The sequence below is a fragment of the Bufo gargarizans genome, chromosome 6 (genome assembly GCF_014858855.1).
Source record: "Bufo gargarizans isolate SCDJY-AF-19 chromosome 6, ASM1485885v1, whole genome shotgun sequence".
In the NCBI taxonomy this organism is placed as follows: Eukaryota; Metazoa; Chordata; class Amphibia; order Anura; family Bufonidae; genus Bufo; species Bufo gargarizans.
In genome coordinates this window covers 326,148,885-326,165,144 of record NC_058085.1, presented here as the reverse complement: position 1 = coordinate 326,165,144, position 16,260 = coordinate 326,148,885, and the positions used below count along the sequence as shown (strand labels likewise).

General features: G+C 43.6%; 1 protein-coding gene across 1 annotated transcript in view; it reads left to right on the top strand.

Annotated features, from left to right (window-relative positions):
• AS3MT (arsenite methyltransferase) overlaps nucleotides 1-16,260 on the top strand; it is a 51,317-nt gene that overhangs the window by 28,088 nt on the left and 6,969 nt on the right. Inside the window, exons 9-10 of the mRNA XM_044299693.1 lie at nucleotides 823-965; nucleotides 2,246-2,356. Coding sequence (XP_044155628.1) covers nucleotides 823-965; nucleotides 2,246-2,356 — 254 coding nt within the window. The remainder of the gene's footprint in view (nucleotides 1-822; nucleotides 966-2,245; nucleotides 2,357-16,260) is intronic.

Sequence of the window (16,260 nt, the reverse complement as noted above, 5' to 3'; positions counted from 1 at the left end):
ACAGACCCCCCTTCCCCCTAACAGCCCCGGCGCTTGCATCTTTATTTTACCTTTTTACAATGACGCTCCCGCTCCTGTAACAGCCAGGCAGAGCGGACGGCGGCGTAACGTCACTCAATCACGTGACGCGCCTGCTCCGCCCACTTCATGAATGAAGGAGGCGGAGCAGGCGCGTCACGTGATTGAGTGACGTTACGCCGCCGTCCGCTCTGCCTGGCTGTTACAGGAGCGGGAGCGTCATTGTAAAAAGGTAAAATAAAGATGCAGCGCCCGCCCGCCCGCCCGCCCGAATAGCAACGAATCGGCGATTATTCGATAACTGGATTCGTCGACAACGAATCCAGTTATCGAATATAATCGATTACATCGATTAATCGTTGCAGCCCTAGAGTGAAACGTTTTCAAGAAATCTACAGTATGTCCAGTTGCCTTGAATTATTCTTTACAGATATATACCATGACCTGGATAAATGAGAACCTTCACAGACATTATAGTAAGCAGTTGGTCGGGAAAGTGGTATTTTGTGGGCTGGAAACATGTAGCAGTGATATGTTGATATATCTGTACTTAGAACTCCTACACTACTACATATTTGCGTTGAAGAGGTTTTACAAACAGTACCCCATCTGTTAGTGGGCTGAGTTGCAGTACCACACACAAACTGGCTTTCAAAGGTTCAGCAGACTGGCCACCCTTGTACATGTGCAGGATCCACAGCTGCACTGCATTACTATGTATTGCCCACTAGGTGTAGCTGTTTCAGTACTGACAGTACTTGTGTACCATACTGTTCGTACATCTTCACAATGTGTTCATTTCAGGTGACTACAAGCTCGTCTCTGCTACCTTCAGACTATTCAAGCTCCCGAAGGACGCTAACAAGGAAAAGTGTCAGGCAATGTACAAAGGGGGCGTCATAGGTTATGAAAATGAAATACAGTTTGATGTAAACTTTTCTTTCAAGGTATTCTTCTGATTTTATGACTTTTTATTAAAACTGGGTCAATTTAAGCATTGAAGTGGGCTCCCATCTTGTAAAGCGACGGCTAGGATATGTCAGTTTATGACTGGTGGGGATCCTAGAGGTGGGTGGTAGCAGTTTAGAGGGTTGTGTAGTGTGATGATATAGATGACTTATCTTTAGGTCAGGTCATCAATATTACATCGGCGGGGGTCCAACTCCCATCACCCCCACCAATAAGCTGTTTGAAGAGGTGATGGCACTTGTGCAAGTGCTGCGTCCTCCTCAATGTTTACCAGCACGCTTTCTAGATCGTAGCAGTGGTGTGCAATTGCATCTGCTCGTCCTGTTCGCTTCAATGGGAAGAACAGTTGCAATTACACTGCGCAGCCGCTACAAGCAAGATGGTGTGCAGTTAAACAGTGAAGAGGAAACAGTGCTTTTGCGAGCGCCAAGGCCCCATCAATTGATCGGTGGGTGGTGATGGGAATCAGACACCCATCAATCTAATATTGATAACCTATCCTGATTATAGGTAATCAATATCCTCACACTACACAACTCCTTTAATGAGGTCCGCCAGTCTTCATTTAGATCCATTGTACGATACAGCACAGCATCTAGTGTGAACACAGCCTTACTTCATCAGATGTCTGGAATTGTATCGGGCAGGGCAAGTGCTGTTTGTTTATATTTTTTACACTGCTAGGAGGAGGCTTCCACCTAGCAGTGTTCCTGGTGACATCACCGGAACTAATGTGCAGGCTTTAGCGCTGCCCTAGCCGTTTTACAGGCTTGGGAAGCATTAAAGCCCACCCATTAGTGCCACAATTCAGTGCAGGGCAAAAGAGAGCATCAGAGCATGAAATGCTCCAGTGCTCATATAAGGGGGCTGCCTGGGTGAAAATGGGGGTAGGTCCGGGTTCACCTCTGAACGAGGACAACCCCTTGAAGCCAAAGGTGCAGGTCCTTTTACCTGCTTGCCAGCGATGTGGTTCCAAAATGGCCACTATTCAGTGTGGAATACATATGGACTAGCGCATGCACATGATGGACGGGACTGGTCACGTGACCCTCCGTTAGCAGCCATTTTTGGACTGCAGCGCAGGAAAGCAGGTAAGATAGACATAGATAAATTAGACATATTAAACTATTGGCACCAATGGGTCAGTTATTAGCTGCATGTATGTGCTGTTCCCGCACGTGTGCTAGTAATATATATTGGCCAACCCCTTTAAGGTTCACAAATAAATCTCTTATATGCTATGTAATGTTTTTTTAAGGAAGGACAGGCTGTTGAGGTGGACGAGGAGCTGCAAGGAATCCTGAAAATCTCTAGATTTGAGGAGCATTTTTCATTTCTACCCTTGGAAAACGCATCAGAATCTAATAAGGTGGGTTTTGTTTTGTGCTCAGTGGAGGTAACATGGCTGTAATTTATGTATTATTAGGAATTAATTTGTGAAATCATGACTGTATGAACTTGGTTGTTTTTTCTGCACTTTCCTATATTAAAAATCACTTTATTTGAGATGCATATGTTTCATCCAAAGGGAGGACGTCCTTGTGTTGTTTGAATGCTCCTTGCCTCCTTCTGGCGCCTTTTGTGTGTATTTATATATGTGTCTGTGGTCTAACTCTATATATGCATTTGTAACCTGAAAAAGAGGAAGTGTTGAATCCCTGAAACGCGTTGTTTCTATGCATAATCTTCAATAAAGAAGCCCTCACTTAACTTCCAAGTTGCAGTGATCTTTGTCACGAACCAGCGGGTGTGAACCCACTGTGCCACGTGTCCTGCCTCCTCTAAGGGCGTTGTCTAAATGAACTCCTCAATCTTCACAGTACCCCTGATGGTGGGTATAGACTTTTCCGAGAGGAACACCAGGTCGCTACCTCTTGAGGAGAATTGGCACACGAAGCAGCAGGTCCAGGTGGACCAGGAGGTACAGACGTAGGTACAGACGTAGTCAGCAGGCTGAGTTGTAACCAGGAGCAATAGTGCAGGGCCAAAGGATGAGGCAGAGGCTAAGTCAAACAAGCAATAGGTCAGAGCAGGTACCGGTCAGGCAATTCGGGTCAGCAATAGGAAAGTCAAGGCAAGCAGGCAGAGATCAAACAGGTAGCAGAGTCCAGAAACACAAGCATGGGTCAGGTACACAGGAACACAAGCAAAGAAATCAGCAACTTTTGCAGGACTCAAGGACCTTGACGCTCAGGCATCTGGGAAGGGGGTTGAGCCAGTTATATACATGCAGGAGGGCTAGGATTGGTCAGCGAGGTCACATGATCTAACCCATAAAGCACAGGAAGTGACACGCGTCGGCCCTTAAGGAAGTGCCGCAGGGAAGTAAGCAGCAATCATGCTGTGGCCAGGGCTAAAAGGAAACTGTGGAACGGATCCCAGAACAAACTGTACCTGCAAGGACAGAGCCCAGGACTTCAGCGGTGAATGGGGAAGCACTGGCAGCAGATCACCTCTGAACACGGCGATCCGGACCGCCGCGGTAAGCAGGGGAACAGCGGCGCACAGCAGTCGCTGTTACAGATCTATTGTCTAGGCAGTGATTTCACAGTGACTAAAGTTTAAAGAGGTTCTATAACTTTTGATTACTGATGATCTATCCTGTGCAGATGATCAATCCTGTGGATAGATCTGCAACTGAGCGGCGGGGGTCCGACACATGGGACCCCTGCCGATCAAATGTTTGAGAAGGCAGCGGTACTACAGTATCGCTGGGTGGCAGAGCCCTGCTGATCTGATGATGATCCATGCAAAAGGTGTAGAACCCCTTTTAATTGTCCCTGTACTTTCAGTAAACTTTTGATATGTCATAAGGGACATATCAAAAGTTTAGATCGGTCAGGGTGTGAGCGCTGAGACTCCTATTGACCCCTAGAATGAGGGGAGAGAATCTCCCACTTAGCGCACTCTCTCCTCGCTGCACCAGATGGGAACGAGACAGGCCCATACACTTTCTATTGAGTCCATCTCGCTTCCTGTCCTGCAGTGAGGAGGGAGAACTGGCTAAGCGAGCGCTTCTCTTCCATCATTCAAGAGATCGGTGAAGGTCTCAGACTCAGACCGCCACCGATCCAAACTTTGATATGTTTAAAGTGCAGTTTAAGTTTTCAGCGTTTTACACCTGCAGTTGGCTATTTACTCCTGTACCAGTTACCGTACCTAACTACGACTACAATTACTCCACCTTACAATATCGCTGATTCTTGTACTGGAATTAGTGATAAGTGGCAGGGGCTATTTTCTAATTTGCGAAAATTCACAAATATTTGTGCGAATATTCGTCATATATTCGCAAATTCTAGATTAATTTCTTAATTGCGAAAAATCGGCAATGTAATATTCGCGTAATGCGCGCAAAATATAGACGTGGGTCACTTTTGCTACATTTTCCTAGCTGCTAGAAGTTTCCTGAGACTGGAGAAAATGGTTGGCACGGCAGAACATTAAAAATGGCTTTATATGCAGTTAGAGTGCCCAAATATATACGCGATTGCTTCACATTTTAGTCTGCATGTATGTATGTATGGACAGCAGAACCTATGACACTACCTAACACCCTGCAATGCAAAAGATACACTATATCAGGATATAACCTACACTAACTATCTGTATTATATATCTAAGCTATCTAACTATCTATCTAATGTAATGAGAGGAAAGCACAGAGCAGAGCAATGACACTGCTCTCTCTCTCTCAGAACTGCAAAAAAAACTGTAGAAAATGGCTGCTGGGGAGGTTCTTATATAGTAAGGGGGAGGCAACTTTCCTATTGGTTGCCAGGGATGTTGCTAAGCTCAGACAAAGACATTGCAGCCTTCTCATTGGCCCACAAGCAAGAAGCAGGGAGGTTACTGATGAAAAAAGTAGAATATTCTAAATTACAAATATATATCACTATATTTGAAATATTAGCAAATTCTCGAAGTGCCGATATTCACGATTAATATTCGCGCCCAACACTAACTGTAATATCACTGTCTGTATATTCCCTGTAGTGTGCATTATACACGTTTTGTGACATAGCAGTAATATTTTTTTCTGTGCTCTGTACATGCGATGCAGAGGTGGACCTCCTGTTAAAAATTCTATAATTGATCCAAGGATCCGTAAAGGAAAGTTAAATCCAGTTAAAACCAGTACACATATCTTTTTCTTCTAGTGTGTTTTATTTTCTAATTGTAGATTTTTTTTTAATTCTATTTTCTGAACATGATTATGGGGGCGGCCATCTTGCCTGAGTTGTTCTTAACAACATTTGCAGAGCATTAAGAAAATTGCTTTATGGCAGCCCCATGGTCCGTAGACACAATGGTCAGGAGGAAACCTCAGTGACTTCTATGGGAGAGTTTTCTAAGCTGCTCTGTGACCTGTGCAGAGGTCATTGTACAAGGAAAGAATAGATAAGCTCCGACAATCGCCTATTGTAAATGGAGGATCCTGTCTTATCTGTACACAGAGGTGATATCATTACAGGCAGGATAGGAATGATACATAAGCAGGTGACTGCAGTAAAAGAAGTGGTGCCTATTATTAGGTTTATTGGCAAAAACTGCAGGATTTTAAGGGTTTTGTTTAACCCCTTAATGACTGGGTCATTTTGCACCTTCGTGACCAGACAGATTTTTGCAAATCTGACCAGTGTCACTTTATGTGGTAATAACTTTGGAATGCTTTTACTTATCTAAGCCATTCTAAGATTTTCTCGTGACATATTGTACTTCCTGTTAGTGGTAAATTTGAGTCAATATGTTTCACCTTTATTTGTAAAAGAAATCCCAAATTTACAGAAAATTTGGGAAAATGTATAATTTAGAAAATTTTAATTTCTCTGCTTTCAAGGCAGATAGTGATACCTCACAAAATAGTTATTACTTTACATTTCCCATATGTCTACTTTATGTTGGCATCATTTTGAAAATGTCATTTTATTTTTTTAGGACATTAGAAGGCTTAGAATTTTAGAAGCAATTCTTAAATTTTTTAAAGAAAATGTCTAAAACCCACTTTTTTAAGGACCAGTTCAGTTATGAAGAGATTAGTAGAACTACAGGTAGCAGCACACTGCTAGTCAATTGCACAAAGATATAAGCAAATACTGAATAAAAAATAGCTGCTTGGTGGCCATACTTACTGCAAGGGCAGTTAGAAGCTCTTTGCGCATATAATTGATCAAAAATATGTCGGGTCCATCTACCAAACGACAAGGTGGCTTCTAATCAGATGGGGCCTACTCTAACATGCCTCTCCTGGGCTTACAGCCTACAATCTGGGCAAAGTAGTACCCAGCTATATCCTACACATGCCTCTCCCAGGCTGTCAGCTTGCAATATGTTTGCACCTGCGTTCTCAAATTTACTTATTATGGAGGTGCTGGTTTGTTTGTTTTTCTTTTCTATTGTCACTGCCACTTTGGTGAGTTTGAACCGTGCACCACCACCCATTTATCATGTGCTTTTAATTAGAAAGATTGTACAGCTGTATTCTACTTTGTCCATATAGCAGGCTGACAGCCTGGGAGAGGCATGTGTAGGATACAGCTGGGTGCTACTTTGCCCAGATTGTAGGCTGTAAGCCCAGGAGAGGCATGTTAGAGTAGGCCCAATCTGATTAGAAGCCACCTTGTCGTCTGGTAGATGGGCCCGACATATTTTTGATCAATTATATGCGCAAAGAGCTTCTAACTGCACTTGCAGTAAGTATGGCCACCAAGCAGCTATTTTTTATTCAGTATTTGCTTATATCTTTGTGCAATTGACTAGCAGTGTGCTGTTACTTCTAGTTCTACTAATCACATTGTGTTTCAGCCAAGGCAGCGTGCACCTGCGCTCTCAAATTTACTTATTATGGAGGTGCTGGTTCGTTTGTTTTTCTTTCCAGTTCAGTTATGAAATCACTTTGTGGGCCTTAAGGGTAGAAACCACCAAAAAAAGGCCCTATTTTAGAAACTACACCCCTCAAGTTATTCAAAACTGATGTTACAAACTTTGTTAACCTTTTAGTTGCTCCACAAGAATTAAAGGAAAATGGAGATGAAGTTTCAAAATTTCCCTTTTTTCGCAGATTTTCAATTTTCATAAATTTTTTACTGTAATACAGCAAGGGTTAACAGCCAAACTAAACTCAATATCTATTACCCTGATTCTGCAGTTTACAGTAACAGCCCATATGTGGTTGTCGACTGCTGAATGGGCGTACGGCAGAGCTTAGAACAGATAGAGCACAATATAGCTTTTGGAGGGAAGATTTCACTGGAATAATTTTCAGGCGCTGTGTTGCATTTGAAGTTACCCTGAGGTGCCCCAAAATGTGACCCTATTTTGGAAACTACACCCCTAAAGTATTCATCTAGGGGTGTAGTGAGAATTTTATTATTTTACGGTATTCATCTACGGGTACAATAAGAATTTATTTTTACATTTTGGAGTTTGTCTAATTTTCCAAATTATAATTGGCAATTTTTTTTAACCCCTCCAGCGCTATTGTATTATGCATTCTGTATTCAGAATGCTATTATTTTCCCTTATAACCATGTTATTTTTCTTTTTCCTGCCGGCAAGCTGAGCGCGCTGCGATTGGTCACTCAGACGGATCTGAGTGAGCAATCACAGCAATTGGGAAACGGGGACCGCTCTGATTGGTCCCTGATGGGTGCCCGGACAGCTCTGTTGTCCGTGACACCCGTTAAGATGCCGGTGTCACTGCAAGTATGTGCATGTCATGATGCGGTAACTAACACCACATCATGACATACATAGTACGTAATTCGTCACTAAGGGGTTAAATATAGATGTTGACATGGAAAATTAAAAATAACAACACTAAAAATTATTTTAAAAACACGTTAAACATAAAAAGTGGTTTAAACAATATGTGATTTTCTGATGACACATTCCCTTTAAGCTACGTTTCTGGTGCTCTCAGTTACCTTTAGCAAAGGCTATATCCACCTTCTCTAACATTTTCCAATGCATCTAAAATGAAAAATGAAGCAGAATGAGGCTGTATATACAGATCTGTTCTAACCTCCAAACTAGAAGCGTGAAAACAAAAGAATAGGGGATTTTTTTTTCATTTAATTATTTGCAAATGGATTTTTTTTTTTTTATACATAGAACAAGTTAAAAAAAAGTGGTTGCAAAGGTATCTGGTGCTGCCTTGTTCAGACCAGGAGGGGAACCCGTAGTAAAATAAACTTGTTCTTGGGTGATTGACCGCTGAGACCGGCAGAATCAGCTACAGTATATTGCTACTTCTAGCAGATGATGGAATCATGAATAATTTCTTAGAAAATGGCAGGTACGAACTGGAGTTGTCTAGCCGAGTGTTTCCCAACAGGTGTGTGCTTCTGCTGTGGAATACAATGTACTCTGCACCGGCTCAAACTGCCCACATGTGTTCAGAGAAAGGTAAAAGGCTGCAGGCACAAGTCAATAGAAGTGTTTAAAAGCAGAAAACACACTTTAAAGTGGTTTTATGAGATTTGTTTGCTTTTTAATTAAGCCCCCTAGCTCGCGGTACCTAAGCATCAGAATTTGTTTGAATGAATCAGCCAATCCACCTCGCCAAGAAGCATTATATTTTTACGTTTCATGGCAGCTAAACTATGTAACCTCATAGTTTGTAAGGCTGAAAAAAATACATCTGTCCATCCAGTTCGGCCTGTTATCCTGCAAGATGATCCAGAGGAAGGAAAAAAAAAAGTCCCCTGAGCTAGGAGCCACTTTTCCTAATTTTAGGGTGAAAAATTCCTTCCCGATTCCAATCAGGCAATCAGAATATCTCCCTGGATCAACGACTCCTCTCTAGTAGCTATAACCTGTAATATTATTACGCTCCAGAAATACATCCAGGCCCCTCTTGAATTCCTTTATTGTACTCACCATCACCACCTCCTCAGGCAGAGAGTTCCATAGTCTCACTGCTCTTACCGTAAAGAATCCTCTTATATGTTTGTGTACAAACCTTCTTTCCTCCAGACGCAGAGGATGTCCCCTCGTCATAGTCACGGTCCTGGGGATAAATAGATGATGGGAGAGATCTCTGTACTGACCCCTGATATATTTATTAGGGCTGCAAAGATTAATCAAAGTTATTGATAATATATTTGATAATGGGATTTGTTGTCGACGAATCCCGTTATCGAATAATCAGGCCGATTCGTTGCTATGTGGGCAGGAGCGGGCGGTCAGGTGATACGCCTGCAGGTCCTTAACCAGCAGTAACTTTTACATGAACTTTAAATCAGCGCATCTTTATTACCTTACAATCAAGCTCCGGTAACAGGCCGAGCGGGTGGTGGCGTAACGTCACTTACTCACGTGACGCGCCTGCTCGGCCTGCTTCATTCATAAAGTGGGCGGAGCAAGCGCGTCACCTTACGCCGCCACCCGCTCTGCTTGTTACCGGAGCTTCATTGTATTTGTAAACTAATAGAGATCATAGATCTGATTTAAAGTTCAAGTAAAAGTTACTGACATTAAGGAATAGTCTACTGCTGTGAGCGGCGGGGCCAGGGCTGTTATGGGGAGGGGGATCTGTGAATGGCACTGCTATTGGGAGGGGGATCTGTGCACTGTTATGGGGAGGGGGATCTGTGCACTGTTATGGGGAGGGGGATCTGTGGATGGCACTGTTATGGGGAGGGGATCTGTGGATGGCACTGTTATGGGAAGGGGGATCTGTGCACTGTTATGGGGAGGGGGATCTGTGGATGGCACTGTTATGGGAAGGGGAATCTGTGGATGGTACTGTTATGGGGAGGGGGATCTTTGGATGGCACTGTTATAGGGAGGGGGATCTGTGCACTGTTATGGGGAGTGGGATCTGTGGATGGCACTGTTATGGGGAGGGGGATCTGTGGATGGCACTGTTATGGGAAGGGGGATCTGTGCACTGTTATGGGGAGGGGGATCTGTGGATGACACTATTATGGGGGAGATCTGTGGATGACACATATAGCATAAGATGCCCCGATGCGAAACGACCAAATTCTGACGGGGACAAACCTGACTTAGCAATACAGTGTTTAAAGATGTTGTGAATTGATATTTGGTAAGAGGAGAACCACCGGCGTGAACTAAGAAACTATGAGCACCGAGACGGACATCTGAAAATAAACGAACCACACGCACTGGGCAAAATACGCCATCAATACAGGAGATAGACTGCCAAACGCATTGCCCATAAATGTCCTTCTTTGAACGTCGAATGCGGACCTTTACTGCATCTGGAAAAAAGCACACGTCATCCTCCATTAGCGGAGACTCGATGGTACATGACGGGGCAACTAATTCTCCGAGACGCATTGCACAGAAGAAATATAGCACAAAAGCGCATGAAAACAGACGCGATTCGAATTCGGAAGAACAAATGAAAAGAAGGACATCGCAAATTCTCCATAGTAAAGCAAATGACACGGGTCGCCATTTGTCAACTGGACGAGATTCCTTCCTCCACCCTTTTATAATCAGAGAAATGGCAAAATCTTTAGTGACGTCATGGATACCTAGTAGACGAAATGCGAAGGAGACAGCCCTATAGCCGTTTTTGTACCACGCCCACCGAACAGCCCGTGTCACGAAGATGACGCAAATATAATTGTGTGACCCTATGGCAATAGTGAGATGTAAGCAACACGTCCGCCACAGCAAATGACAACCATTCAACCCATGCCTTACCATGACTGGACCATGTGGAAGGAGCCACTGCATTCTGAATCAGCGGAAGTTTCCATAGAAAAGGAGGGCGTGGGAAGCCCGCCATGTCCGCAGTTGGATGCAGCATCCTGAAACGATGAAACCACAAATGAGAAAGAGGGTTAGCCATCACATTACACTTACTCGGCACATGACATGCCTTGAAAACCACGTTATGCAATAAACACGTTAGAACAAGCTGACGCAACAGCGCCAGTACAGGCAGAGAATGACAGGTTAGATTATTAATCGCTATAACTGCCCCTTTATTGTCTGACCAAAACTGTATATGCTTGTTCCTCATCTGAGGACCCCATACTTTAATCGCCACAATCGTGAAAAGTTCCAAAAAGGTTAGATTTTTTGTCAAACTGTGATCCAACCAATCCGAAGGCCAAGGCGCTGCCGACCAGCGATCTCCTAAAAATTACATCGTAACCCAAAGAACCAGCATCAGAAAAAAGGTGAAGTGCGTCGCTGTTGATTTCCAGTTCCGGAAAACACTAAACTCCGTCGTAGGAATGGAGGAACTGCAACCAAACTCGAAGGTCATCCTTCAAAGGTTTTGGTAATCGGATAAAATGGTGGGGCTGCCAAACGCCTGCAGTCTCCAGCGCCAATAGCCGTGAAAAAACAGCCAAGCTGCCTACAGGGGGACATGAAACCAGGGCTGGGCAGTGTCGGGAGTCAGGTACGCTGCACACAGGTGCCCTGTATGGGACCCGGCCACGCTTGCGACACCTGACTGGGAAAGGGGATAGGCGGGCAGGGGAACGCGAGGATTGCGCTGGGCGTGAGGCAGAAGGAGCAGCAGCCGCCTGAGGGGACACTGAGCTCCCCGGTGTGCTTGCTGAGAGCAGGGGGGCTAACCATGCCGAACATTCCCTGGCAACTTTCTCCTGTAAGAGAGCCAGGAGGTCAGCCTCATTCAAATCCGCCATAATCGCGGTTTCACCTGGTGCAGCCCAACTGTAAACTCCTCACTGGCCGAGCACACACCAAGAGGAAGTGGAGGAAGAGTTAAACCTTTATATATGCTCCCCTTGGGCGCGCTCGGTCCAGAGAGAGCCCTCCCCGGTAATTAATCCTTACCTACACCCCGTGCCCTTCGGTCAATGGCCCCCACGCTTATTCAGCATGGGAGCCACACGTACTGGTGACTTGCATTATTCCTTCCCATGTGAATAACCTTACATTTGTCAGTGTTAAACCTCATTTGCCACTTCTCTGCCCAAGCCTCCAATCTATCCAGATCTATCTGTAGCAGTATACTGCCCTCTTCCGTGTTTATTACTTTACCCAGTTTAGTGTCATCCGCAAAAATGTATATTTTACTGTGTAAGCCCTCTACAAGATCATTAATAAATATGTTGAAGAGATCAGGGCCCAATACTAACCCCTGAGGTACCCCACTAGTGACAGTGACCCAATCTGAGTGTGTACCATTAATAACCACCCTCTGTTTTCTATCACTGAGCCAGTTACTTACCCACATACAGACATTTTCTCCCAGTCTGAGCATTCTCATTTTATATACTAACCTTTCATGTGGTGCAGTATCAAATTAGTTTGACATGACTGGTCCCTCATGAAGCCATGCTGATAAGGCATTATTAGCTTTTTTTCATTGAGGTACTCCAAGATAGCATCTCATAGAAAACCTTCAGTTTACCCACAACAGATGTTAGACCTACTGGTCTATAGTTTCCAGGCTTTGATTTTGACCGCTTTTTGAATACTGACATCACATTTGCCAAGCGCCAATCCTGTGGAACACTCCCTGTCAGTATACAGTCCTTAAATATCAGAAATAAGGGTCTGTCTATGACATTACTTAATTCTCTTAGGATATGGGGGTGGGGGGGGGGCCATCTGGTCCCGGCGATTTGTCTATTTTAATCTTTTTAAGATGCCTCTGCAACTCTTCTTGGGTCAGACAGGGCACTTTTACTGGGGAATTTTCTATTATACTCTGCATTTCATCTGAGAAGTGGCATGCCACCAATAGAGGCAGACCATGTAGCTGTTTTGGGGCCCGTGGGGAAGGTGGCCTGGACATAAAAAAAAGCTGTGCCTCTAATTTTACTTAATACAGTCTCAATGGGCCTGGCCATGAACAAAAGGCCCTGTCCCCTATTTGCGCCTTCCAGCTCCCTGAGTCCTCTGTGCTCGGTTCTCCCTTAACCAGGAATGGTGCATCTGTGTGTTACACATGGGAAGCATGTTATGTGCTGTGTGCTTAGGAAGGTGAGGTGTGGGGTGTGCAATCTGTCTGGATAAAGTGGAAGATGTATATGTAATCTGGGCAGCGGGAACGTATCACAGACACATCCCTATTGAGCACACACTCCCAGGTATGGTCGTTGCTTTACATACCAGGGTGTCAGAAGGAGAATGTTCAGATGGAGATTCCAAGAGGCTGTGCTGCCTTTGGAAATAGTGATGCGTGAGAGGCACTGTGCATTTTCACTAAATTGTGTCCTGTGTTGTAAGAGTGTGCAAGGGTGCAAAATAGGGATGTGTTGCATGTGTGAAGGTGGTGCACTTCCTGCTTGCCTATGGTTTGTGTGAGAAATCAGTGTGGAAGGGGACACTTTTACAGGTATTGTTACCAACTGTTCAGCGTTATGCAGAAGGATATCTATTGCTATATAAGGATTTGATTTGGCCGACGGGCGTGGTGGACAGCTGTAAGACTACTCCTGTGTTTGCCAGTGAAAAAGATGGGGGCTAGGGCAGGTAGTGGGAGGAGCTAGAAACAGGGCATGGTGGCCCAGATTAGATTTCTATTTAAGCCCCTGCATCTGACAGTTTGTTTTCCTTAGTGAATACAGTGGAGAACGAGATGTTTAACCCCTAGGATACCAGCGCCGTACAGAAATCCGCCATAATCGCGGTTTCACCTGGTGCAACCATGTGAGGAGCCTTTGTGGTCATACTGTCACGGCTGAGGGTTTTCCCCATCCTCAGCCGTGACACAATGCTTTACAATACAGAAGTATTTTAAAGCATTGTAAAGGGGATCAGACCCCCAAAAGTCCCAGAGTGGGAAAAAAAGAAAGTAAAAAAAAAAGTTACAAAAGATAGTTTTCCAAAATTTTTTGTACGTTTCAAGTTAAAAAAAAGCGTCCTTTTCCCAAAATAAAGTAAAAAAAAAAAAAAAAGGGTCAAAATTTTGGAAAAAAAGAAAAGAAGACATATTAGGTATCGCCGCGACAGGTTGCTTCTAAACTTCTAAGCCTTCTAACGTCCCCAAATATTAAAATGGCATTCACAAAATGATCCAAACATGAAGTAGACATATGGGGAATGTAAATTAGTAACTATTTTTTGAGTTATTACTATCTATTATAAAAGTAGAGAAGTAGAAATTTGCTAATTTGCAAATGTTTCGAAATGTTTAGTAAATTTTGTATTTTTTTATATATCAAAATGAAATTTTTTGACTAAATTTTACCACTGTCATGAAGTACAATATGTGACAATGAAAACAATCTCAGAATGACCTGGCTAAGTAAAAACGTTTAAAAGTTATCACCACATAAAGTGACACATGTCAGATTTGCAAAAATCGGACTGGGATTTAGGGTGAAAAGTCGTTCGGTAGTGAAGGGGTTAATATATTCACTTTCTCCTCATTGCTCTGTGCAACTCCCCCCTCATCACTCTGTAAAGAGCCAACACTTTTAGGTTTAAACCTTTTACCATTTATATAACTGAAGGACATTTTAGGGTCAGTTTTACTCCTTTTGCAAAAAGTCTATTTTTTTCCTAGTCTAGTCTAAGTCTAGTTTTTCAATATTTCCTCCCTACCTTCCTGTTTTAGGTATTTAAATACTTTCTTTTTGTCATTTATTGCTCCCTTGACATGGTTATCCATGGTATCATCTCCTCCTTCTCCCTGCTTCTGAGCCTATACATTAAGAACGAAACATATAGAAAAGAGATGGTCCCTGGCTAGTTTTACTCAGGAAGTAATCATAGTAGAAACCTGCCGTCACAGCAGTTTATACCAAGCAAAAATGTTCCACCCTCCTTTAACTAAGGCCTTTCATATGTCACTGAATCACAGACATGTGCTGTCCATCTTCTCCACAGACAGTACACATACCCATTGATTTTAATGTGTTTATTTACACATCAGTGACACCACTTTGGTCCGTCATGCAGACCAAACACACCCATTGATGTCTACAAATCCACAACACGGATGACATCCATGTTCTGTCAGAGTTTTTCACGGACCATTGGTAGGAGATGCTCTGGAAATAAATTTTCAGCCTAGTAGTGTCTGTAAAATATGAATGACAAACAGGGGGCAAAAAAAATGGACACATGGAAAAAACACAGATTCTTCACAGACACCTTCATGGATGAACCACTTAGATCAGAAATCCAAGTTTCTAGTTTAGTTTAGTTTCTCCCCCTTCCCTCCTAACATTACATATATCACTACAGAACATACAGGGTAATACAGCGCCACATACCTCTTACATCCAGTGACGTCTCCTTTTATGTAGATGTTCTCTTTCCTCATTTTCTCCTTTCAGACCTTCAGACCAGACCACCATTTTTGCCCCCAACATGTCCCCAGAAGTAATAATGCTCCCATAGTGCCCATACTAGTAATTATGTTCTCCATAGTCCCCCAGTAGAAATAAAGCCCACCATAATGCCCCCAGTAGTAATAATTCTCCTTATAATGTGACAGTACAAAAAATGTCCCCTTATAATGTGTGCCAGTGCAAAAAATACCCCCTTTTAATGCCCCCAGTTGAGCTAATGGGACATTGTAGTGCTCCCATAATGTGCTAGTATAAAATACCCCTATATAGTGCCCCCAGTAAATGTCCCCATAGTGTTACTCTCCCCCTTCCTCCTAGTGCCCCCCCTAATGTATCAGAATAAAATGCCCCTCTAATGCCCAGTAGATGCCCTCAGTGTCCCCCATAATTTGCAAGTATGAAATACCCCTTCTTAGTGCCCCCCATAGATGACCTCATAGTACTTCTTTCCCCGCTTCCCCATAGTACTTACCATAATGTGCCCCAGTATAAAATTCCCTTATTCAGAGCCCTCTATATAAAATACCCCTTCTTTGTGGCCTCAGTAGATGCCCCCATAGTGCCTGCCAATAATGTGCCTGTAAGAAGTGCCCCCATAGTGCCACCAATAATATGCCAGTAAAAAGTGCCCCCATAGTGCCCCCCAATAATATGCCAGTAAGGAGTGCCCCAAAGATGCCCCCACAGAGCCCCCTAATAATGTGCCAGTAAGAAGTGCCTCCATAGAGCCACCCAATAATGTGCCATTAACAAGTGCCTAACTAACAGAAATAGCGTGGTGTTCAACAGGCAGGAAATGCTCAAACCCATATGCAGTTATGCACATATATACAGGGGAGCAAATCCTGCACTTGTGGCCGGTTGCTAATGGCGATCCCCAGAAAAAATGCATACAGTGGAGGATGCCTGCCGCGGACCACAAGTACCACAAGAGACGTCCTACACAAGATAGCAATTGTGTGGATGTGATAGACAGTATAATAATCTATTAACAAAAACAGGTGCACTCTGC